The following is a 26,577-nucleotide window of genomic DNA, read 5'->3' on the forward strand; positions in this document are numbered from 1 at the left end:
GTGGGCGGATAATTCATATGTTGTTGACATCTATGCATTGTCATGTGTCTCAAATAAATTCAGTCACGTGTGCACATAATTATTACCTTTTTTTTATACATGTCTAGACCAGTTTCTAAATTAAATGCGTTATTGTATTTCTAATAAAGCTGTGTTTAATCAAATTGTTAATTAATAATAGTATTATTAGAGTTTAGGAGGACGGGATGGGCTTATGGGACCTTAATGACTCTTTGATTTGCACTTCATATACAAGTGTAGCAGAGGTGCGCACAGCCTCACTCACAGAAAGTGGTACATACGATGATTGACAGCGACTTTCTACAGCAGACAGGTCGGAGGAGTGGTCAAACACTAAACATGGCTTTGAGCTCTGCCCTTTTCTGCCCGGACACCGCCATGTTGGAGGATGGAACCTGTCCAGGTGAGACGCGTTCCGTGGTCGCCATGTTGGGTCTCCAGGTGCATCATTTGGACCAGACCAGCATTCAAAGGTAAACAACCTTCCAACAGTCAGAAAAAACACACACTTTGAGTTTCAGTCGACGATAACTTTGAAAAGGACGCATCAACCTGGGGTTTTTCGCACCTGCACATCACCTGAAGACCTACTGTCAAAAATAAGAGGACTTTTTTCGAGGAAGGTGTGAGATTTTTTGCACATTTGAAGCCCTGTTGATTTCAATGTATTTTTCCGTTAAGACTTTCAGAACCTTCAGAATTCACTAATACAGCTGCAAATGTTTCCAGTCACCAGTGAAATTAATCAAACGGGACTGACCTTTGACTGTTTTCACCAAGGTTTGAGCAAGAAAAGCAGAAGCTGCTTTCTCTGTTTTATACAGACTTCCCCCTAGAAATCACCCTTAAACAAACCTATAAAACCCCTATTAAACAAATAAGTTTGCTGAGAAATACTGATGAAAATAATGTTTACATGTGTTCTTTCTTCTTTTAGGCCATTGAAATAATATTGAACACTTTTGTGACTACGTGTATTTGGCTATCAGTGGTATATATGCTTAGATATGTAATGTGTAATTGTACAAGGTTGACCTATGTGTATTAAATAGAGGCTGTATATAGTTATGTAACCTATATGCTGTATGTGTGTGTCAGTCCCTTAGACAAAAACCGAAGGCATGTGATAAAACACACACACACACACACACACACACACACACACACACACACGAGGGGCCGGTAATATTTGTTCTTCAACAAGTTTTTAAGGGATATGCAGTCAATCAAATTATCTAGACCCAAATAATATGGAGTACACTTAGGGCTTTTCATAAATTCAGCTGTATATTCATGGGCCCAATGATATACAAGGCTTTAACAATTAATTAATCTGGATGCTCTGTCTCCATCTCTTTGATAATAAGCTCTGTGACAATATGAAAGATGTCCATCAAGAATTTTATACAGCCTACTCCATATGCTCATTTATTACTAAGAAAAATGATGGATCATCTACACAAGTAGATTCTGAATATTTTTTTTCTATTTGCCATTAACACATATTCAGAAATTTATTCTATACACTTTATTGGTGCTCATACAGTGTGTAAGGCCTCTTTGGCTACCAGGACTTATCTATTTGTATTTACAAAGTAGTCTGCATCATTTAATGCATGACTTATTTATACAGTTTTGACTTATTTACACAGTTTTATTTGGAGTGTTAATGCATTGTGCTACTTCAAAGTTGTGATGGTGTGTGTGAAGTGTGAAGTTATTATGGTAAAACATTTCATGGTTTGTTCATGTGATGTGGAGCAGACGTCTAAAGGTTGTATTGGTTCCCACTTTCAGATGGAGCATCGCCACACCTGGACCACGGTCCTCGTTCCAAACCCCACCCGGCCGACCAGCCCACGGGCCATCCGCCGAAGGGTCCCAGCACCAGCCGCCCACAGTGGATCCTGTAATGGCTCTGCATCTGGTTCCTTACCTGGCGCTCCACCTGGCCCTTCACCTGGATCCCCACTTGGCTCCCCACCCACCCAGTCTTGCTCCACCTCCTGGGCTCCTGTGACACCCATTGAGCCTAAAGCATGCCCTCCTGAAGCATCTAAGACATCCTCAGGACCTCAGTCAGCCGGTGAGCCTGGGCTGTTTGGGAGCCACCCTGAGCCGCAGTGGGCGAGGAATGTGAGGCTTCTTATGGAGAGGAGAGAGCCGTTTGACAGCAAGGGTCGCAAGAGACCCAACGACACATTTTATATACTCTCGATGGCTAATCCTCAAGGTAAGCGCAGAGGTAAGCATTTTCGTTATTACTCATTTTATTTCAAGTGAACTGAATTTCTCAGAATCACTTTCAAATGAATTTATTTGAACTGAATTCATTTGAATTGAATTTCTATGAACTGAATTTATTTGAATTACATTTATTTGAATTAATTTGAATTTAAGTGACTTTAACTGAATTTATTTGAATTACATTTCTTTGAATTAATTTGAATTGAAGTGATCTTAACTGAATTTCTTTTAATTGAATTGAATTGAATTTACTTTAACTGAATTTATTTGAATTGAATTTATTTGAATTGAAATTATTTGAATTGAATTTCTTTGAATCAATTTGAATTGAAGTGATTTTAACTGAATTTCTTTGAATTGAATTGAATTGAATTGAATTTACTTTAACTGAATTTATTTGAATTGAATTTATTTGAATTGAAATTATTTGAATTGAATTTCTTTGAATCAATTGGAATTGAATTGCTTTGAATTCATTTGAACTGAATTACTTTGTGGTGAATTCATTTGAGTTGCTTTGAATTTCTTTCATTGATTTAATTGATTTAAATTGAGTTGAATTTATTTGAATGAAACTGAATGGTATTATATTGCATTAGATTAAGAGGTCGTGCTCTGGTAAGTAGTTTGTTCTTGTTGCTGCACTAAGACTCAGGCAGGGTGTCTGCATAGAGCGAGGTTGATCTGGGGGGATAGCGTGAACCTCCAACGTGTTTCGACCGCTCAGTGAAACTCCTCTGTGTCAGAAAAATAAAAGGATGGCGACACCATGTCAAGGGGGTTCATATGTCTGTCGACGCCCACCCTAGACCGACAGGAGTCTCCAGTGACAAGGACCTCAGAGCAGTGGTCCTCAATAGATAGAAAAAGGATGAGACATGGTTGAAGTGAGAGAAGCTGAAACAGTAGAACTAGCACATTGGTTATGTGGTCCAAACTGGAGAAGAAAAATAAATGCAGTAGTAGCAGCTATAGTTGCATTAGAGAATAAGTATTACAGAGGAGAAGATGAAGTATGTGGAGGAGGTAAGGGAAGACACAGAACAAGACAAGAAGAAATGACTCTAGAAGAGAAGTGAAGAGGCGAAAAGGATAACGGAAAGATAAAGGTTGCAGCCGAGAGGAGAGGAGGAAAGCAGAGGCGGTGGGAGGGCGAGGAGAGGAGAAGAGAGGAGGTGGGAGGAGAGGAGAGGCGGTGGGAGGGTGGGGAGAGGAGAGGAGAGGAGATGAGGTGGGAGGAGAGGAGGGGAGAGGAGAAGAGAGGAGGTGTGAGGAGAGGAGAGGTGATAGGAGGAGAGGAGAGGAGAGGAGGTGGGAGGAGAGGAGAGGAGGTGTGAGGAGAGGAGAGGTGATAGGAGGAGAGGAGAGGAGGTGGGAGGAGAGGAGAGGCTGTGGGAGGGCGAGGAGAGGAGAAGAGAGGAGGTGGGAGGAGAGCAGAGCAGAGGAGAGGAGGAGAGGAGAGGAGAGGAGAGGCGGTGTGGGGGTAGGGAGAGGAGAAGAGAGGAGGTGGGAGGAGGAGAGGAGAGGAGGTGGGAGGAGAGGAGAGGCTGTGGGAGGGCGAGGAGAGGAGAAGAGAGGAGGTGGGAGGAGAGCAGAGCAGAGGAGAGGAGGAGAGGAGAGGAGATGAGAGGCGGTGTGGGGGTAGGGAGAGGAGAAGAGAGGAGGTGGGAGGAGGAGAGGAGAGGAGGTGTGAGGAGAGGAGAGGTGATAGGAGGAGAGGAGAGGAGAGGAGGTGGGAGGAGAGGAGAGGCTGTGGGAGGGCGAGGAGAGGAGAAGAGAGGAGGTGGGAGGAGAGCAGAGCAGAGGAGAGGAGGAGAGGAGAGGAGAGGAGAGGCGGTGTGGGGGTAGGGAGAGGAGAAGAGAGGAGGTGGGAGGAGAGGAGAGGCTGTGGGAGGGCGAGGAGAGGAGAAGCGAGGAGGTGGGAGGAGAGGAGAGCAGAGGAGGGGAGAGGAGAGGAGGTGGGAGGAGAGGCGGTGGGAGGGCGAGGAGATGAGAAGAGAGGAGGAGAGGAGGTGGGAGGAGAGGAGAGGAGAGGAGAGGAGAGGAGGTGGGAGGAGGAGAGAGGAGAGGAGAGGAGGTGGGAGGAGAGGAGAGGAGGTGGGAGGGCAACATGAAGAGTGAACCCTCTGATATAAAAGGTAAATATTTCATGTTATTATCAGATTTCATGCAGTGATGAATTTTACCTCTGTTTACCTGATCTCTGAAGTTTTTAACTACAATCTGCTTGTGTTCAATTTTTCTTTTAGAGGGATGATGGAAGAGGAGAGGAGAGGAGGAGGTGGGAGGAGGAGAGAGGAGAGGAGGTGGGAGGGCAACAGGATGTGTGAACACTCATATAAAAGGTAAATTTCAGTTTATTTCGTATTATATAAATGACTCTTGAATAATCCATTTGCTCACTGTTATTCTCTGAAGATGTAACTATTGTTGTCTCTTGTCTGTATTTGTTTGAAGAGAGGAGAGGAGAGGAGAGGAGAGGAGGAGAGGAGAGGAGAGGAGGTGGGAGGGCAACATGAAGAGTGAACCCTCTGATATAAAAAGTAAATATTTCATGTTATTATCAGATTTCATGCAGTGATGAATTTTACTTCTTTTTACCTGATCTCTGAAGTTTTTAACTACAATCTGCTTGTGTTCAATTTTTCTTTTAGAGGGATGATGGAAGAGGAGAGGAGAGGAGGAGAGGAGAGGAGGTGGGAGGAGGAGAGAGGAGAGGAGGTGGGAGGAGGTGGGAGGAGGAGAGAGGAGAGGAAGTGGGAGGAGAGGAGAGGAGAGGAGAGGAGGTGGGAGGAGAGGAGAGGAGAGGAGGTGGGAGGGCAACATGACGTGAATCTTCTCATTCAAAAAGGTAAATTGCAGTTTATTTCATATTATATAAATGACTCTTGAATAATCAATTTGATCACTGTTATTCTCTGAAGATTTAACTATTAATCTCTCTTGTCTGTATTAGTTTGAAGAGAGGAGAGGAGCGGAGAGGAGAGGAGAGGAGAGGAGAGGAGAGGAGGTGGGAGGGAAACATGAAGAGTGAACCCTCTGATGTAAAAAGTAAATATTTCATGTTATTATCAGATTTCATGCAGTGATGAATTTTACTTCTGTTTACCTGATCTCTGAAGTTTTTAACTACAATCTGCTTGTGTTCAGTTTTTCTTTTAGAGGGATGATGGAAGAGGAGAGGAGAGGAGAGGAGGTGGGAGGAGGAGAGAGGAGAGGAGAGGAGGTGGGAGGAGGAGAGAGGAGAGGAGAGGAGGTGGGAGGAGAGGAGAGGAGGTGGGAGGGCAACATGAAGAGTGAACCCTCTGATATAAAAGGTAAATATTTCATGTTATTATCAGATTTCATGCAGTGATGAATTTTACTTCTTTTTACCTGATCTCTGAAGTTTTTAACTACAATCTGCTTGTGTTCAATTTTTCTTTTAGAGGGATGATGGAAGAGGAGAGGAGAGGAGATGAGAGGAGGAGAGGAGAGGAGAGGAGGTGGGAGGGCAACAGGATGTGTGAACACTCTCATATAAAAGGTAAATTTCAGTTTATTTCATATTACATAAATGACTCTTGGATAATCAATTTGATCACTGTTATTCTCTGAAGATTTAACTATTGTTGTCTCTTGTCTGTATTTGTTTGAAGAGAGGAGAGGAGAGGAGAGGAGAGTAGGTGGGAGGAGAGGAGGAGGGAGGGCAACATGAAGAGTGAACCCTCTGATATAAAAGGTAAATATTTCATGTTATTATCAGATTTCATGCAGTGATGAATTTTACTTCTTTTTACCTGATCTCTCAAGTTTTTAACTACAATCTGCTTGTGTTCAATTTTTCTTTTAGAGGGATGATGGAAGAGGAGAGGAGAGGAGACAAGGTGGGAGGAGAAGAGAGGAGAGGAGGTGGGAGGAGAGAGGAGAGGAGATGTGTGAACCCTCTCAGGCAAAAAGGTAAATTTCAATTTTATTTTATTTTATATCAATGATAATCTTGAATCATTTGATAACTGTTACTCTCTAAAGATTGAACTAGTATTGTCCCCTGGCTGCATTTGTCTTTTTTATAATATGACCATATATATATAGATAGTATGTTATATTATTGCATAGGGTGATAGTGTTTTGTATTATTAATAATAATAATCAGATATAGGTAGCTTAAGAATATAGATATATTGATTAGATATTCAGTGGGGTGATGTAGTTAATACAAGTTTATTTGAGGCTGTTTAAATACTTGAGATATTAAGACAGAGGGTGGATCAGTATGTTAGGAGAAGGTGGGACTATTTGTAGGTGCGTCTGAAAGTGTGAATGTCCCAGAAAGCATTTCTAAACCCTTTCATCTGTTAACATCTCCGCCTCCATGATGGTGTACAAGTGACTTGTAAGTAATACAGCCTTCCTCCAGGGATTCTACTGCAGTCACAGTTTCTGTTTATCCCTGGGTTATCTCTACAGTCCACAGTATACACAGCCGGGACCAGCAATTCACTGGAAGCATCTGTCCACATCCGTCTTTCTGCAAAACATGACCTAGAAAGGTTCAGGAGTAAGCAGAGGAAACGACAACCAGCAAGAAGAATTCAAGGTTGTTATTGTTGGGAGACGGGGGTTGTGGGAAAACCTCGTTACTCACAGTTTACACTAAGGGAGTCTTTCCAGAGGTGAGAGATATAAACTGGAGCCCAACTGTACTGTTGTCACTGCATCTGATGTATTCTCATGTCAGTGGCTGTATAAATAGGAAAGCTATTATTGTGCAAAAACCAAATAGAATTAAGTGTTTATGATGAATATAATCAAAGGCAGTTGAGTATTGAAAGACAAAATTATCATTTTTTCAGGAATATGTTCCATCTGTGTGTGACAGGAGTGTTGTCAATACAAGGTGTAGAGGGCAACAGTTTCAGCTACATCTCTGTGACACTGCAGGTAAGGTGTTGTTCTTTTTTTTCAAACTTTGTTTTCATATGGATCACCTTGTTAAACAGGTAGCCCAGGTCTGTGAAAGGCTGAAGGAATGCAGGTTTCTCAAAATGTGACAGAGGTGATCTCTCATCAGAAATCAGAATCAGAATATCAGAAGTACCATGATATAAGTATGTTCAATAATAATCATATAAGTATGTTCAATGTTTCAGTGCTACCCTGAGGTGCAACATTTCTATGATGGGATGCCCATCATACTTGTTCGGTGCAAAGCAGAAGACAAACTCCTGATGAAGAGACTCTGGTCATCACGCAAGAATGCTGTCACATCTTCTTCTTTTGTGAAGCAATATTAGTTACAGGATAGAATTTGTGGAAATGACACGTTTGTGGGAATAAAACTTTGTTCTGACAGGGTGAAGAAGCCAGAAGGAAAATCAGTGCTGTGCTGTACCTAGAGTGCTCTGCAAAATACAGGGAAAACATGGATGACTTACTCAGAGAAGCAACAAAACAAGCACTAATGGCCACAAGAGCACAGGAAGAAGTCAGACCACAGGGGAATTTGCGTGCACAGTCATGACTCTGACTTACTGACAAGTGTAGGCTATACTGAAAGTGCATGATCGGACTCATTTCCTGTGTGGTTTCCTTTTGACTTCCTGGTTGAAAATACATTTGTCTGTGAGATTATGTTGTTTATTTTCCTGCGTTTTTATATATATATATATATATATATATATATGTATGTATGCTAATATACAAATAAAAATAAATATAACACTGATATCATCTCAAATGTGTTTTATTAAAACTAGCAACAAATGTCATGGTGAATCTTACCAAATTAAAAAGTTGCAGTTTCTTGAGTTGCTAACACCACACATAAGTACAACTTAAAAATACAGTTTTTGCTGATAATTCACTTTAAAGCTGTGCATTCACATAAGCAGTGGAACCTCTCTATATACAGTACATACACGGTTAAATAAATAAACCACAATAATGAACCAAAGAAACATGCCTTTGCTTGCATTGATCTGTCTTTAAAGAAGGCACATGGAGAATCCTATCAGAAGTGTGACAGAGTGTGTGCAGTCCTTCTGCATAAACCTGTCTTTGTTTAGTTCCTTAGTCTTTGAGAAACACCATTAACAGTGTGGAGAAGAGTAATGATCATTTTCTGTAACAGTCTGTGAGTTACTAACCCTTTGTGGCTCCTTATTCTCTGCTACATATCCAAGAGATAGCTGCTCTGGGAAATTTAAATCCAAATTTAGGAGCTTGTGGTCAACAGATGCTATTATATTACCATGACTCACTGTGAACCATGTGTAGGGGGTGGGTAATAAAGGCAAAACTGATATTGCATTAATGACCACAGCATTACTTTGGTATAAATACAGTATGTTAAAATATAAATCACACAAGAAATACGAACTGTCACTTGGACTATAAATGAAGAAAATTGATATTTTCAAATATTTAAAACCTCATGTTGTGTAGGACTTTGCTAATTCTACATATTGAGGGATGCATATTTTGGGATGTGAAAATTTTGTCATGGAAGCATCACATGAGAGAATAAATATGAATAAATTAATTGCCGTTCAGCCCTAAATGTGCGCCAATTTCTTCATTTAAGTTTTTGTAACAATTTTAAAATAACGACAAGAGAAAAGTAAAGACAATGGTCAAATCCATGAAGAACAATCCAACGATGTGCCACAGGACACAAACAACACACCCTATATTACACACTTCTATATAAACAATCTATAACCTAAACAATGAGTGATCATGCTCAAGCTTGTAAACTATGGACAGTAGTTTGTATGTCAAAGCATACAAATTTTGACATATTTCCAATACATGCATGCTTTGCAATAATACATTCAACAATACTTCTTTAAACCCACTAACTATTCTTTGGATTACAATATGTTGAATTGCAAAAGCAATGTGTAATCAAGAAAATTTCTCTAATTTTGACCCAAGATTGATTTTCCAAGAGCACAACAACTCTGAAACATAAAAATGATTTTGGAACACAGACTCAACTGTCAGGCTCAAAATGCTGCCCTTAAATATTCACTTTGATTTCCACCTAACCCTTGCCATAAAAATATGTGCACTGTAATAACACACTGTGGCTAAAAGCATTCCCTGACCAGCACTTATTTTTAAGAAATGTTCCTGTTGTCTCAGATTGCACACAAATACTGATAATATATTCTTTTTGTTTTGTTAAAGGCCTAAACAATGTTTTGCTCAAAGCTTAAAAAGGACTATGCAGATAGTCAAACTGATTGAAAATTTTTGGTAAGGGACAAGGAAAGAAGCAAAACTTTGACAAAACCTAAAGTAACTGGTAACTAGGGCAAAATAAAAAGTTCTCACAGGCAATCATTGAGTCCAGTGAGGATGGACACATGTATAAACCAAACCAAAATACTAAGAACTTGTAAATGTTTTAAAAGGATGCGACTTGTTCCATAATGTTGGTTTTAAAGCAAGCAGACAGTGATTCTAATATAAATGATATTCCATTCAGACAAATAACATCTTCAATGTGAACATTTGTATTGATAATAAAAGCTTGGTGGTTGCTCCCTACAAAGCCTAATTTAAAGACAGGCATGTGTAAGAACAGATGAGGTCAAATTAAATCATGATGCTATGAGTCCACAGGTGGATGCTGCTATGGTGCCAAGTTTTACTGTAAACCTCCATCAGCAGCACAGAATAAACTCTTAAATTTGATGGCTTAAAGAGACCAGTAAATTACTGAAAGAAAACCACAGAAAGAACAGCACCACTGAAGCATCTTCCTGAACTAAGACCAGGCTTCACTGTCATTTACATGAATATTGAGAGGAAGTTCTGGTCTTATTGAGTCACATTCAAACAAGGAAGTGCACCTTTAATTTAGTGTGATTATTTGGATCAGATGTGGGTCTTCACTGTGACCCAGATTTTAATTTCTCAGATATTAAATCCTGTTTTCTACTGTTGTTTACAACTAAACAACAACTTATTCATTACTATATAGTATATTTCTCTTATAAAACCTGTAACTGGCTATTTACCCTCATAAAACAACACCCTTGTGAAGTCCTTAAGAGACTTAAGCTTTAAAATGTGTAATGTTACAATATGATATGATATGTCATTCTGCAAGTCACTTAAATGTTAGCGCCTGAGAGAAAATGATTTACCTTCAAATTAAAAGTAAATCTATTCAACTAAAATATAATGTGTAGAAGTTGGTGAACATGCATCATCCAAAAGTGGACTGAGTCGAAACCTGTAACACTCAACAGATGGAGCTTGCAATTTTTTTTGCAAAAAAAAAAAAAAAAAAGCATCTGAGCATACCTCATAAACATTAAAAATAAAACTTTAAGAGGAGATTTTACAATAAAAGCACTGCTAAATGTCCACTGTTGTTATTAGCTGATTGGCTTTAATCAAGGAAAATTAACAGCCGCCTTCAGGTCATCGTTCTCAACCCTGTTGTCCAGCTGGTTCTGGAGCCGAATGACCTGCTCCAGCTCTCGGATTTGTCGGTCTGTTTTGTGACTCACGAGTGTGCGGTAAAAGTGGACGGCGAACACAATAAAAACAATTCCAAATGGCACCATGATGCAAGTGGAAGCAATGGCTGCCGCCTCACCAGAACTTATGGTGCCGTTGTTTTCTTCAGTATTGCTTTTGAGGGGTAAGAACTTCACCCAGCACAAGAGCATCACCTCTGTCAGGAAGAGGAGGGTCCCAATGACTGTGGAGAAAGCCCAGGCCAGTTCTATGTGGCGGTGCATGCGCTCATGGGGCGACTCGTTGACAGAGTTGAGGTTGTGAACGTTGCTGACGGCCTCAAGATTAGGGAGGATGCAGGTGCTGATCATGAGGGCAAAGAGGTGCACTGCAACCAGAACCGTGGTGCAGGCACTGAAGGCAATGAGCAGCCCTGGAGGATACTTATGATCCCGCTCCAGCTGTACCTCCACCATGGCAACCTGGGGAAATCAAACAGGAAAGTATTTACAACACAGCATCTGGGCTAATACAAGTCAAGGGCTAATACACTACTGAAAATCTATTCTGCTCCACCTAATAGCTGAATATAAACAATCAACTGTGCAAATAGTACACTGTATTGTATCCACCTCAAACCCTTTAATCCAGACTGCGTCACTAATACAATAAATACAGTTATGTTTAGGGTATATTCACTATGAATATGTACTGCTCTCCCCAAAGGGATCCAAGGCCAACCAAGGGTCTCTCTGAGGACACAGTGTGATTTCACTAGGTGCTGTATGTAAAACTACAAATGTCAAACAGTGGCCATTTTGATCCCTGCTATCTGTTGATGTCTCCACCATATAGCAAAGGCATCTGTGTACAATATATTAATCAAATGAAATATAACAATAAAATCTTCTCCGATGTGGTGGTTTTACTGAATATTAAACAATATCTGATGATCCAAACATATGAGCCAAAAAAGACAGCTTATGAAAACAGAGAGATTTTTACAAGTAGGCCTTGGCCTAAGTAGTGGCTATATATCATATACAGTCTGGTAGATACAGTGGTGGGTTTTGTATATGGACCTTTTTGTAAGAGGTTTACAAAGGGTGAGAAAATCATTAATATAACATTGTATTGTATGATAATGCGCGACATGCTGTGTCTTTTTTTTTAAAATTCAAATTCAAGGAAAAATATTCAAACACTTGCTCAAGCTATTAAATTGGTATGAATGTGTATGCTGCAAAATGTGTGTGGATGCTTCAGCGGTGCTGCTGTGCGGTCTATTTGTTACGGCGGAAGGTAAGTCCGGATTTGAGGGTGTGTGGCTCTGAAGTTCACACAAACTTCTTATTTCACCTGGTCCGTTAGTATTGCGCGGTCGCACCGTCAGAGATACCTGATACAACTAAACCCACTGATCGCCCTCTGTTTCCGATGTTGTGACCTTTTTGTTTTCACGTACCCACTCAGTTCAGCCTCCTTTAGGGAACAAAAGCCGTCGATAATAGCTAATATCAGCGCTCGGGAGCCGTCTTTAGGCCTGTTTTTAATGCCGGGATAAACTCAGCCCTTGAAAACAATCATCTGCGTCACATATGTGTCTGCGTTTCGTGCCGATGGCCTGAGCGGAGCGTGTTTTCATGCAGCCGACACCGTGACAAGAAGCAGTGAAGTCGAGGCGGACTCACCATTGCGAAGCCCGACAGCAGAGCTGAAGTGCGGCTGGTGGCTTTTAATTTGGCCCGACTCAAGTACAGTTTTCTCCATGACAGAGCCTGCAAAGAGTGCTCGTTCAAACTCATTCCGAAACTTCTCCCAAGTGATCAGTTCTTTCCCCCTTTTTTTTTTTTTTTTTTTTTTTTTTTTTTTTTTTAAATAAACATAAAGCTATAAACCGGATTGATTTACAGGAGGGTAATCGATGACCGATGAAAAGCGAGCACAGGAAATGAGGTTAAAACACGATAACATAAAGTAAACACTATAGACAGAGGGCTGCCTAACTATGTCAAAACTTTCCTGCAGCAGCTGACTGTCTGTCAGACTCGACCAGGAAACACCAGATACCCACAATCCTCTGCTCAGGAGCCGCAGGAGTTCGCCTCCTTGCGCCAGAAGCGATGTTCGTTATGAAGCTGGATATTATGTCAGCATGAGCCCAGATTGTGTAATGCACTTTTGTGAAAGTCCCAGTGTCTTCTTGCCACTGAGGCTCACACCCTATATGTGTTTGTTGTGACAGTGTTTCCTGGATTTGCTCTCGGCAGTTTTTTTATGACACTGGTGAAACTGCATGATCTCAGACCAAAAGTTGAAATGAAGCAAAAAAAATATATATATACATGAATCTGACTGGGTTAGGGTTAGGTGGTGTATTTTATTCTAAATAGTCTCTAAATTTGGTCAGTTTTTATTGCCACTGAGAAAGAGAAGGTTACAAAATAGTGTGCACATATTTACGCCACAATAATAACATCATCAATGATTTATTATTGCCTTTTTTCCTGATAGGTAGATATCCTGAGTGATATTACTTAAGTACTCACTAATATCAGCTGTCTCCTCATTACAATACTTTATTTATAATAATAATTAAATTAAACACAAGCCTGTGGCCACCCACAACAAAACATACCATTCAATTAAAGTTACAGACACAACAAAGCCGAAAGCTGATTTGTGTTGTGGTGCTGCTGCAGCACTGGGAAGGGTTTGAACTGTCTAAACACAGAAACAGCAGCGCCTTTTGTCACGCTTAGGTTGTTTTACTTGATGAGGTTTTGCAGACCTACCTGCGTACATTTACACTTCTGAACACTAGGCACAATTTGAATGAACAAAGTAACCACAATTTAATCCCACAAGTCAATAGCAGAGACACATGCACGCTTCATTGTTAATAACAGTGGCTGCATAACAAAGAAGCTTCTGGTGCCACAGTGGAGTGAGTAAGCCAGGAAAGCTGGAGTAGAACATCATTGCAGACATTCATCACCTGAGGGCTGACAAGCACAAATGTCTCTGGGAAAGAACCAGAAATGGGAAGTTCAGAATACGATATACTATCAAAAAAGGAAAAAAAAAAAGTTTTCTGTGGGATTTTCTGTGTGTGCAAACATAGATGCATGCATATGAAACATATGCATGTATGACATTACCCTGTGGAAAACTCAGATGTGTACTAATTCTGAGCACACTGACATCTGATCTCACTGCCACCCACAACTAAGCAGATCTACTCGTCCATCAAGCATATCGTCTCCCATATACAGTTCTTCTTGTGGGCTTGGACCATCACAGTCTTTTTTTGGTTATGTTTCGCCAGAATCTGAAGGGATCTGAAGGGATCTGAAGGGGCCCTTTTGACAAACATGGTGCAGCAGTAAGAGAGCTTGCCTTATTAGTCAACAGACCCTCTAGTCTCATTCTTATATCTAATATACCACCAGATGCCGCCAGAGCGTGGGATGTTCAAACTATAAACGTGGTGGCCTCTACATGCTTCACTATTGAATCACCATGATTATATCATACAGTCCAGTTCTGAGTAAGCCAGTGACACATCTTTTGTTGTGTTGGCTCTGTACTTAAGTGTATTAGGTCTGAAATTAAGCAAGGTTAAAGTGCTGACTGTCGCTTTTAGTTTGAGGTGGTTTATCAACATCACACGGACAATTTGAATGTGGGATTGCAAAAGTTTTTATTTTCACAGGAATAAAATACATTGGACAAATATCAGCAAACACTTCATAATAGTTATAATCCAGGTCTTGCTCTTGGCCTCACCTAAAACACCTGCTCAGGTGACTGACCTTGCCAGTAAAAAGTCTTTGTACTGTTTGGTCATTAAACTATAACATGTAGAAAACATGAATAATCATTACTTACACCAAACCATAATGCTAGGTATGTAAGTGCCGCCTGAGTATGAAACCATTAGTAACCTCCTAACCCTTTGAGGATTAAGATGTTGAATAAATGTCTTGTCATTCACACGTTGCAGAAAAACCAGTTGAAACCAAAGACAGGCATGCGAAGGAGTGCACCCTCTTGTCCTACCTGCTTATCTCCATTTCCTGTTGCGTCGGTGCTGCATTTACGCCACATATCAATAACCGTTGCAACGAATAGCGATGTCTATGCGACGCTACGCGGTGCCAAAACGTTACATCTACCCTACCTTTCATCTTGCATTACTTGTTTTGCATACTTTTTTTTTTTACATTTCAGCTGTCAGTGTAATCTCTTTATTGCTTTCACGGTCGACTGTTGTTCTGTAACCCGAATGCTGTGGGTGGATTAAGTAAGCGGGAAGTTGGCGTTTCCCACGCTCCGTGAACGCAGCGCAGCGAACATAGCTAGCAGCTGCTAATGTCGGTGCGATGCGAGCGGGGAGGAGGGACGGGTCGGTGGGGGCGAGCTGGAGGAGCCTTGTTCAGCCATGTTAGTTTTCTGAGCTGTTCACAAACGATGAGAGAGAGGAGCCATGGCCTTGTCATTGAGCGGAGACGATGAGGAATATGATTCAGAGTCTGAGCAGGTCAGAGCTCCTACATTTCATAGCGCGGCCTCTCTGTATGCGTGTGTTGTTTCGGTGTGTTAGAGGGAAGCTTTTATGAGCCGGATTGTGTTTTTCTTCAGTTGCTTCAGGTTCTCGTTTGGCTTTCACCCGCTCCTCTTCTTCTCTGTATTCCAGTCGAGCTGAAAGGAGAAAGGTCCTTTAAACCTTCCTCAACAGTTCGCCGGGTTAGAGAGATGAACACCCAGCTCGACATTTAATCCGCGACACGGAGCTGAATGAAGTCGGTGTACTTATCCGAGCCGATCCCCTGAGCGTTCAGACACACCGCGTCCTCTCCTCCGTGGACACCATCTCTCATGTTGGCCACAACTGACCCATTTTGCGCTGACCCCCTCTCAGCACACAGCGCCTTCATCCAGCGATCAACAAATCCGTCACCGTGGCCAGACCCTCGGGGTCCTCCATTAGCTGGGAGGCCATCCAGCTTCGTGCTGGCACAAAGCTGTGATTTAGCCATGTACACCAACCTCCCATAAACGCTTTCCCTGCCATTAATTTCCTCATACTTCCTTAACTTGCCCCCACCACTCTGTGCCTTTAAGGAGGCTTTAGGCAAAATGTTGTTGGAGCAAGGACTGGGGAGGGGGATGGGGGATAGGGAACAATGAAGTTGCTCTGCTTCTGTTGGGTTCCCAGACTGGGGTCCGGTGACCCCCCCAAACCTGTGGCAGAATTACGGTTGTTTTGATTTCAGCTGTGTTTCGTCCGCATGTTTCCCGCATGCAGGAGGAGGAATATGCAAGCTGGTGTTTTTAATCACTCAGCATATTGTCTTATCAGGTTCCACAGGTCAAAGTTTTATACAATATTACGTCCATCTATAGCAGGGTCCACAGCATGAATGCTTTCTAACAGGGCTTTTATGGGAAATTGCACAAGCCTCAATTGGACACTCGGCCTGTAACTATTCAGGAGAAATGTGACATTACAGCACAGAGAAGTGTTGACATTACAGCCTTCTCCTTGTTCTTGCACAATGTTTATACCCATGCCACCCATTAACACTTCCTCATCAGAGAGGGTGTTTGACCCCTTCTGTTGTGACACATTCTATGAGACAATAACGCACACTTTTATTTGTGCTAAGGACCACTGTACACGAGCAGCAGATGATGAGCCTTGTGACTGCCTCCCACTGAAATCCACGTTGAAGCTGAGTCAGAAGGCTGCGCTCAGAATATAGGCCATGTTTTTGTTCACAGGCCTCGGCAGCCAATCCCAAATTCCTGACATATTACTGCACGGAGTTACAGTAAAGACGGGTCAGGTGGTAGTAGCTCTGGCAGTCCCACTCTGCAAAGTGGCTGCTTTGATGTGTTTGTGGCCACACTTTAATGCTGCCCGCAGAGGTCAGGGGTGAAACGTCAACTATCTGTCGTGGTCAGAACTTTGCACAGCTACTTTAATTCATCAGATGCTCTGTTCAGAGGCTCTGCAAACCTGACTTTAGGTAAGTTATTAGTAAAACAGTTGTGTCAGACAAAGGTCAGGAAAATAATGAGGCAGCTGAACTAAAAAGCACTGTGACATTGACAGTCACAGCTACGCCTGCAGCAGCAGCAGCAGCAGCAGCAGCAGCAGCGCTGTCTGTGATGTCAACCTCCCATGTTTCCATAGTAGTCAGATGGATTTATGTAAAGCTGTCAGATGGATTTAGCCCTGGTTTGGAAATATTTCTCCATCTCTAACAGCGGGTTGGGGGGGGGGGGCGTTTACAATTTAAAAGACACTCAGTGATCTAAAGCTATAGATTTCAAAAACATGTCATTTAAAAAAGGGAAAAAAAGAGCTAGAGCAGTTTGTGGTAAACGTGAGGGAACATCTTGTTATGAGAATGTCCTGACAACATTAATGACATACCAAGTAGGTGATTTGTACACAGTCAACAGATTCAGGGCTGGTTTTCTTTCTCTTTGTAGGTAGTTTCATCCTGACAGCATTAGTCTAGATTGCCGTTAGCCTGGAATGTCTTGTTCTATTTCCATCTTGTTTTGCCTGTTTCATCTAACCATAGCGTTCCAGCATTGTTATCCAGAAATGAAATCAACATGTGCTTGAAAGCTATTTCATAAAATGCTAATTTCATAAATATGAACTGAGTGATCATTGCTCAAAGAGCTACATTTATCAGTAGTATGTGGGCTGTGTGTACCAGTTATGGAATAGGAATAAATGACATTTGGAAAGTGCTCACAGGCTCATAACCTCCACTGTGAGCTTATTTTTATCCATCTCTTGCAGTCCTATATTCAAACAGTTGCCACCAGCAAGGCCAATGTGTTGCCAAGGTAACCTCTCCTGCCGAACAAGCATCACTGTAATGGTCTATGATTTGTCTTATTTTCGCAGTACTTTACAATCCTGCCATGGCAACAGGGTAGAGACTAAAAATACATGTGAGAAAATTACAAATGTGAATTTAGGGTAATTGTTTGAAAGCTGTGTGTGTGTGTGTGTGTGTGGGTGGGTGTTGAGTCCTTTCCCCTTGTGAATTTATAAGATGAGGTTAATCATCATGTTACATTTTCTTTCATTTACTCCCATGAGTCACGTATACAGTATTTCTGCGTATTTCATCAGAAAGGTTAGAGCACAAGAAGTGGCAGCAGTGGGGCAGGTTTGGATCTGATATGAAACAATAAGTCACTTAAGTGATTATCTGAGCAATAGGAAATTCATCTGCAACTATTTTCATAACTGATTAATCATATAAATTATTAACACAATATCGAACATTTGGTAACTGCTTCTCAAATGTGAAGATTTGCCGCTGTCCGCTGATTTATATCTTTGTACAGATGTCACCTTGAGCTCTTGGAAATTGTGATCAGCTTTTCTTCACAATTGTATGTCATTTTACAGTTTAGACAATTAATCTGTTAATTGGGAGATAATCATCTTATTAATCAATACTGAAAATATTTTATTTATTTATTTATTTATTTTTTATAGCAAATGTGCTGTTTTTCCAGCTTCAAAGATCTTTGACATTTTGCTCTACTTTGCCATACACGACAGTAAACTGAATGTCTCCATGTCCAACAAGACAAGCTTGGAGATGTTACTTTGGCTTGTCAACTGGCCTTTTTCACAATTTTCTGACATTTTGTAGACAAAACGACTAATCAATAATGAAAGTAAATGCCTGGCACAGATGTGTAAAGACAATCCTTTTTTAGTACCCGTTTCCTTGTTTCTTCATTCTCTGTAGGAGTTGCAAAATCCCTTCAACTCAAACATAGAGAGCATGTTTGGGCTTTAATTTTCCCAGAGGGTGGATACTTAACAGCGCCCCTTTGTTTTTTAATCATCACAAGAAACACAATACACAAAGGGTTAGAGAATAGCTACAACTAGAAATTCAAAATTGGCTAGGATTTGTCAAACAGCAACAGGCATAGCCTATAATTATAAGCATAGCCTATAATTATGACTAAAATGGAAAAAAATTGTGTTGATGCAGCATTATCAGGAATAATTTCAGCTTCAGCACCTCAATACAGGTCATGCTGTCTTGTATACAGTCTATTACACTAGTTGTATTTCTTAAAGACCCCTGTCACAGTGGAATACGCAATTGTTGTTTCCAGGTACAAACTTATCACCCCCCTGACCTCTCCTGATTTTCTCGCTTTTGTCTCACTTTCACTCTCACAATTTGTCTTCCAGCAGCGGGCAGCCAACCGGCCGAAGCCCAAGATGGGGACGTCATCAGCCGTTAAGTTGCCGTCCAACCGCAGCTCGTCTGGTGCCAGACGCAGGAGGACACGTTGCCGAAAGTGCGAGGCGTGCCTCCGGACCGAGTGTGGAGAGTGTCACTTCTGCAAGGACATGAAGAAGTTCGGAGGGCCGGGGCGCATGAAGCAGTCCTGCATTATGAGACAATGCATCGCGGTGAGTCAGTTGTAGGAGAATTATAGATTTTACAGATCTTTTTTATTTTTCCATTTCATTTTCCACATCATCGTTATCAGTCTAAAGAAAGGTTTTCAAAGGTTTGTATTAGCTATCACAGTGTCTGTTCTGACAGAGGAAACATAACTCATTGTTACGTGGTTCATTGATGTTAAATGCATTTATTCCTACTTTTTGTTTGTTCTTGCTCCATGCAGCCTGTCCTGCCCCACACGGCAGTGTGCGTGGTGTGTAAAGAGGCAGGGAAGGAGGACACACTGGAGGAAGAGGAGGACAAGTTCAACTTTATGCTGATGGAGTGCTCCATCTGCAACGAGATCGTCCATCCCAACTGCCTCAAGGTACAGAGGGCTGGGCTGGGAACAGTTGAACAACTCCACCTCAGTTAAGTCATTCACACAGTGACTCATCTGTGTTTAAGTATTGTGCCAGCAATCCCAGGTCGTCAAAACATAATGTGAGTGATTCACTGAAGGTAACTGGATGTGGTAATGCTGTCGTTTATATAACTCTGAGCACACTCATTGTTCTTATGTGATTCAGAGGTTTTTATGACTCAAGCATGACAATATCATGTTTGAGGATTTGACTCCTGCCACATGCTCAAGAAAACAAGTTATCAGGGATAAAAACATTTACCAAATGAACCAAAGTTGAGCTCATTAGCCTAAAAAGGATGTGCGAACATAGACTTTACTACATTTCATGAGGTAAAGGCAAAAAAATGTAAAGCAGCACACACCCTGTTATGTAAAAAACACAAGAGGTCGTTGCTAGCATAGGCTCAGTCAAACCAGTTTTTCAAACATGCACTGCCTTTTTTGTTTTGCAGAATGCAACAGCTAAGATATTTTAAATCTTTTTTCTAGATTTATACATAACATGCAAGGATGTAGAACCATTTAGAAGTGCATAAGTAAGCTCCTTAAGCAGGAGTCTTTAACTCTACTTCCCTTTTCTGTTCATTGTATGAAGCAAGAGTCTGCATGTTGGCTGAGGTTAAACTGAGCTGACCTGCCTAACAAGCACACGTCACATCATTGACTTTCACTTCCCTTGTCTTGTTTGTGTTAAACAAACTGTACATAGGAATCCGTTAAAGCCTGTTGGTCTTGTTGAAATCCAGCTCATTTTCTTTGTGGGTTTATCAGGTGAGCGATGCGTCAGGAGTGGTGAACGATGAACTTCCTAATTGCTGGGAATGTCCCAAATGCAACCATGCTGGGAAAAGTGGAAAAGTGAGTACAAATATGTGTGAGTCAGAGTGTTTAGATTAAGTAACAGCTCACTAAGTCTATTGTGTATGTTTTCAGACACAACATAATTACTACTAAAGATTGCAGCTATTATTCATAGATGATAGTGATTTTGTAATTTCAGTATTGCTTTCTTTATTTCAGTTTGTTTCTCCAGCCACTTCCTGTTTATACTCTGCTAGTTTGTGAAAGTCATTCACATGTGACTGGGTTTGTCACAGAAGCAGGAAACCACTGGCATACTACATGTTACAGTGATAAGTTTATTAAACCGTAGCTACACTTGGAGCGCAGTTGGTTTTCCTTGTTGCTTTAGGCAAAAGGTATAAAGTTGTCTTGCAATGTTTGTCCCCTTTGGTACTGAAGCAAAAAAGGGGTCCAGGCTTCAAGTACGCCTCCAACCTCCCTGGCTCTCTGCTGAGGGAACAGAAGCCTGTGAAGGAGGAGGGAGACGCTTCTGCAGCCAAGAGGAGACCAGACAGAGAGGAGACACCCAGGTACAGACCAGAGGAGTCTCTCCGACAGCCACCACTGCTGACCCCCAGCAGCCTGCCCAGGCCCAGGCCCGAGGACAAACTGAGGAAGAAGAGGAAGCTATTCGATGATGATGAGGAAGAGGATCTCAGTGTGAAGAAGAAGGTTTGCATCATTTACAGTGACTGACGTGTGTGTGTGTGTGTGTGTGTGTGTGTGTGTGTGTGTGTGTGTGTGTGTGTGTGTGTGTGTGTGTGTGTATGTGTATATATATATGTATTGTAAATAAAAACAGAATCTGATTATTGAAAATAGAACAAAGACAATATATCAAATGTTGAAATGCGGAAATTTTATTATTTAATGAAAAATATATGCTCAATTTGAATTTGATGCAAGCAACACCTTTCAAAAAAGTTATATATAAATTTTTCAATAAATAAAAACTGCTTGGGGGTAATTCAACTTGTACCAAACCAAAGTAAGTAATTTTAATTTTTTTCTTTCAGGAAAAGTCGGATGATCCTTATTTTTCCAAACTTCTGTACCAAATCAAGACAGAAGAGGAGGGCGAAGACGCATATGAGGAGGAGGATGAAGAAGGAAGGGAACCTCACTTCCGCAGTGGTGTAGAGAGGAAAGGGCGTTTTGGAGACGCTGAAGACGAAGGGGATGAAAAGGACTCCAAGAATGAACTTTTGAATCCCTGCATAAAAACACCTGTTGGAGACAGTGACCAGTCTCACTGCAGCTCTCCACAGGCCGGCCCCAGCAGTGAGGGCGGAAGCGAGACCCAGGAAAAAGGTCCACGTCCCAAACCTCGCCGTAAGCGGCGTTTACCTAACAGGGAGCTGAGCCGAGAACTGAGCAAAGCACTGAACCAGGAAATCCAGAAGACGGAGGACTGCCTGGCCAACGAGAACCGCCAACCCCTCAAGGTGGAGCCGGAGACGGAAAACGAGGAACCCAAGAGGTTGTTCCGCAACGGCAGTGAACTCGGGGATCAGAGGCCCCACCTCAAGACCAAAGAGATGAACGGGACCCCATGGGAACTGCGCCACTTCTACCCGAGTCAGATCACTCCTCTGGGCTTCAACAGGAGCACCCCAACCAATCGGCCAGTGCCCCCACGCTCCCCACCCAAGTGTGTCCAAATGGAGCGGCACGTCATTCGGCCTCCTCCGATAAGCCCGCCTCCCGACAGGCTGCCTTTAAAAGATGGTAAAACACACATCATACAGCGTGAGGTCTGGATGAAGATCTTTCGCTACCTCACACACCAGGAGCTGTGTGTGTGCATGAGAGTTTGCAAGACGTGGAACAGATGGTAAATGCACAGCATGTTTACATTCTTATGTTCAACATTGCAAAAGAAAATTTTGCTGCACAGAATGCACACATTTTTCCTTTTTATGTGTGAAAGAGCAGTTAGAGCTTGGTGATTTTTTTGGGTGCTCATGACAGCAACTCCAACCTCTTTTGTCTCTTCTGTCTCTTTTGTCTCTAGGTGTTGTGATAAGAGACTTTGGACAAGGATCGATCTGAACCGCTGCACCTCCATCACTCCACTCATGCTAAGCGGGATTATCCGCCGACAGCCAGTTTCCCTTGACCTCAGCTGGACCAACATTTCCAAGAAACAATTAAGCTGGCTTATTAATAGATTGCCAGGTACCCAACTGAGTGATTCTTGAGCTATTAACAAGGAAAATTCTGTCTTTTTTTGGAACTTGTTCTACATCAGTGCTGCTTTGTCTTTCAGGTCTGCGAGTGTTAAAGTTATCGGGTTGTTCTTGGGCTGCTGTATCTGCCCTCTGCACCTCCAGCTGCCCTTTGCTGCGCACTCTGGATGTCCAGTGGGTGGAGGGACTTAAAGACGCACAAATGAGGGACCTCCTCTCACCCCCTACAGACAACAGGCCAGGTAATTCATGGATGGAGGTTTTATTCCTGTCTCACATGCTATAATGTGTGAATGCACTGTGGTTCCCTTTTCTGTGACACTTTTGAGTAGAATTGCATGTTACAGTTCAACACTTCTAACATTAATATAGGTACTGATCACGTAAGGATTAAAATCCATAGTGATTAATTCACTGACTTTAAATGATTTTTGGGGGTGGTAGGTGCGTCGTTTCCTGTAGGTGGTGGATCAGTCATAGTGGCTAAAGGTTGTATGTTACTACTCAGTTCACACTCAATTATCGCTCCTTTTCTGTAAACCAGAGATTTTATGAAAGATGAGCATCAACATAATTTTTCCTCATACCTTCTTTTAGGTTTTGGGTCTTAGGACTAGGACAGCTTTAGAAATGAAGTTAATTGCAAGGAAGAATGTGAGGGCCTCCTTGTTTATAGCAGTAAGACATCCTAGACATCCTTGTAAGCTATCATGCACCAGTTTACAAAATACAAACACTAATCGGTGATGTTCGTTATGTGACTGACTGACAGGTCAACTGGATAACCGCTGCAAGCTGCGGAACGTGGAGGACTTGCGGCTGGCGGGGCTGGACATCACCGACACGTCATTACGTCTGATCAGTCGGCAGATGCCTTTGCTGTCCAGACTGGACCTGAGCTACTGTAACCATATCAATGACCAGTCAGTGAACCTACTGACAGCAGCAGGGACCACGACCAGAGACTCTCTCACAGAAATCAACCTGTCTGGTGAGAACTGGGACTTTAGGAATACACAGGCACAATTGCAGGAGTTTCTGGGTTGTAATTATATACAGATGTGACAGTGGTTTGCTGGGTGGCCACTCTGGGATTTTTGTCATGGCTTTGCAGGAAACCAGTCCACTAAGATCAGTTAGTGGGAATTACACCCTTGGTAATCCCTTAAGTCTGTAACAGATAATATATAACACCCAGAGTTTAAGGATGAAATACCAAAATTATCTTTAACAGAGAAGTAGATAAAGAAATGATGCCAAATTACAACCAATAAAGGCAGAAAGGTCGGGTTGGTCTGTTTTGTTTTTTTTGCCTTTTTTTTTTTTTTTTGTGAAAAAAATGTGAGGCCACATCAGTATTGTAAGGACAAAGCAATGGCCACACAAAATAGGCATGCTATGAAACATCTTCCATTGGAAAAAGACAAGCAAAAGAAGGGTTCTTGCTGTTTCACAGATTGTACTTAAATTGCTGCCACAGGCAGCTAATTAACAGTTTGGTTCCTGGATTGGCAGGGAGACGAGGTACAAGGCTGCAGCTGTTTTTAATCACGCTCATTTAATCAACACTCATGATCTATCAGAAACAGAAATTGTGATTAAGACAAATAAATAAATTCCAAAAATGATGAGTGAATATAAACCTCACTTGACATTTTTTCAGGACTTTCTGAATTAATAAATCACTTCTTGAAGTGCTCTGTCCCACACAAGTGTTTTCAGTTACTTTAGCTGGTTGGACCTTTGTGCAGGTTGGGCAGAGCTATGTCAGATATGGTCACCGAAGTAAATGTCTCAATAAGAATGGCTGACAGTCACATGCACAGTCCTCACAAGAGGTATAATAACTGAAAACATCCATTTGCGAAAGTAAATTACAAAGTGAAAAACAACATTTTCCTTTTGCAGGCAATTCAAAAAAGTAGGTCAAGCCCAAACCAAAATACTATCACATTTTAAAATCAGGTGGCATCACACAAACACACACAGGGAAATTTTACAAATCTGATTTTATTTTCTATGCAGCCCGATGGAGTATAGTTGAATGGAGTATAGTTGTCAATATTGTGATTTGTAAATGAACTGAGTCTGCCCGCTGAGAAGAAGAAGAGATAATTTGCGTTTGTCCTACATGCTTTGAAATCTTGTATTTGACGTTATGCATCAAGAAAAGACGAGAAAACAAAATGATTTTCACTAGGGTTTTTTTTTTTTTCTATGCACATCCCTTTTTAAATATCAGGCTTGTGACTGATTATTGTTCTCTCTCTGTTTTCTGTTAGTTTGCAACCGGGTCACAGACCATTCCCTGAACTTTTTCAAGCGCTGTGGAAGCATCTGTCAGATAGACCTTCGCTTCTGCAAGCAGGTGACCAAGACGGCCTGCGAAAGGTTCATCGCAGAGATGTCTGTGAGCGTACCATTTAAACTGAAAGAGGAGAAACTGCTGCAAAAGACGAGCTAGTTTCTTACAGGACAAACACGATCAAAGACTGCCTTTGCACTTAATGGAACAATTTTTTTCTTTTTAAACTGGTCCCTATGATAAGTCTCTGAGTCGGTGTCACAGTAGACAAAGTGAAATAAGAGGTGGATTTCTGGATGGAGATGGACTCTGATGTGAGGAGGTGATAAACATTCACTGGACGGACAGAGCGAACGACATGCATGTATTTGTGTTGAGAGTTTACTTTTATAAAGATGTGCTTGTAATTGTCGGTTGGGTTGTTTATTTTTAATCTTTAAATATTTGAAAACACAGTATTTTTATACAAGCATCATTTCATGAGTTTACAGTGTCTCAGGAGCTCAATATTGCAGAGAGACTGTACGGCATGGGAACCTCCCTCTGTTTGCCTTCATGCAACGGTGTCTCGTATGTGCCAAAATCTCTATTTGAAATCAATGTAACTTCAGTATCACAGAGGAAAAGAAAAGAACATGTACAGTAATAAATATCTGACTAAATTATCATAAATACTTCCCAAATATTTAGAATGTATTTCAAGAATGATAAAACGATAAAGTTCATATTCCTGTTACACCCTCATGTCTTCAGATACCTTAATACCTTTATGAACTGTTGAGTGTTGGTGTTTGATGGGGTTTTCATCAACATTTCAACATTAATTTATTGTTTTGTTTTTTTATTTTTATTACAGTTTGTATTTATTCATTTATTCAGTAATTTGACATGGATGTCTCACAGCTGGGTCAAAATGCTTGCCAATAATTTATCGGGGTGGTTTGAGCCTGTTGCAGCACCCAGTCGCTGGGTTTAACACCCAAAATCCAGTAGCAGGAATCTGACAGTCACAGCAAACAGGTGACTGACAACTTACCTGACAGACTTTCTATAATGCAGTCAACCCAGCATATCTGGTTCTCTATACAGGTTTATATACGCAACTAATTACCTGACCTTTGCAAATAACTCATTTGCATACATTTAAAAATAAACTCCGTACACTTGGTGTTGTGTGTATTTTGGGTGTCGTGCTGTAATCTGCAATCACCTCAAGTGAATGTGATAATGTTTATATTTGTAAATCCAAAAACTAAGTGCTTATATGCATTAAAAGAATTTCATTTGTACCATCACTGAGTTTTCACTTTTCTTGGTCATGTTCTGAGGGAACTGAAAGATGCCAGGAGTCTGCTTGTGACGCCTCGTCATAGGTTACAGCTGTGTGTGTGTGTGTGTGTGTGTGTGTAAATTTTTTTCAGCTGTCAATCAATTAGCAGGTTTTTCTCCAATTAATTCTTTTTGTATTTTTGAATGCACCACACAATTTTGCAATGTTTTTAAATTGTAAACTGTCTTATTAGTCCAAGTCACAACCCTCAAAATTATGTTATAAAATAGAAATCTGTGTGTCTTCGCATCTTGTAAACTAAAACCAGAGCATTTTGTTTTCTTAAAAATGATTCTATTCCAAAT

At 41.3% G+C, this 26,577-nt stretch overlaps 2 protein-coding genes and 1 long non-coding RNA gene across 8 annotated transcripts; 2 read left to right on the plus strand and 1 right to left on the minus strand.

The window, feature by feature from the left end:
- The first annotated feature begins 5,907 nt into the window (after positions 1-5,907).
- LOC139623825 (uncharacterized) lies at positions 5,908-7,875 on the plus strand. Of its 2 annotated transcripts, none has more exons than XR_011691595.1 (5): positions 5,908-5,989; positions 6,101-6,207; positions 6,718-6,923; positions 7,104-7,191; positions 7,401-7,875. It is a non-coding gene; the product is annotated as an uncharacterized lncRNA (long non-coding RNA). The 2 variants fall into 2 exon arrangements; XR_011691596.1 differs by having other exon boundaries at positions 6,718-6,847.
- Positions 7,876-7,977: 102 nt separating this feature from the next.
- On the minus strand, positions 7,978-12,835 carry LOC139623824 (calcium release-activated calcium channel protein 1-like). The gene is made up of 2 exons (XM_071482402.1): positions 12,417-12,835; positions 7,978-11,207 (listed from the first exon to the last, which is right to left on the minus strand). The coding sequence occupies exons 1-2, from the start codon at positions 12,528-12,530 to the stop codon at positions 10,659-10,661; spliced, it is 663 nt and encodes a 220-aa protein (XP_071338503.1). The 5' UTR covers positions 12,531-12,835; the 3' UTR covers positions 7,978-10,658.
- A 2,272-nt stretch (positions 12,836-15,107) lies between these two features.
- Positions 15,108-26,237, plus strand: kdm2ba (lysine (K)-specific demethylase 2Ba). 5 transcript variants are annotated; one of them, XM_071482408.1, is made up of 10 exons: positions 15,108-15,268; positions 18,980-19,204; positions 19,423-19,566; positions 20,377-20,463; positions 20,839-21,120; positions 21,465-22,282; positions 22,463-22,626; positions 22,718-22,879; positions 23,410-23,628; positions 24,920-26,237. In XM_071482408.1, exons 1-10 carry the CDS (start codon positions 15,215-15,217, stop codon positions 25,099-25,101), a joined length of 2,337 nt encoding a protein of 778 aa, XP_071338509.1. In that variant the 5' UTR covers positions 15,108-15,214; the 3' UTR covers positions 25,102-26,237. The 5 variants fall into 5 exon arrangements, with proteins under 5 accessions (XP_071338509.1, XP_071338511.1, XP_071338510.1 ...); XM_071482410.1 differs by having other exon boundaries at positions 20,848-21,120; XM_071482409.1 differs by having other exon boundaries at positions 15,110-15,268; positions 18,983-19,204.
- The last annotated feature ends 340 nt before the right edge of the window (positions 26,238-26,577 follow it).

The sequence above is a fragment of the Trachinotus anak genome, unplaced genomic scaffold (genome assembly GCF_046630095.1).
Source record: "Trachinotus anak isolate AG129_WGS33_773 ecotype Australia unplaced genomic scaffold, CSIRO_AGI_Tana_v1 ptg000008l, whole genome shotgun sequence".
NCBI classification, from domain to species: Eukaryota; Metazoa; Chordata; class Actinopteri; order Carangiformes; family Carangidae; genus Trachinotus; species Trachinotus anak.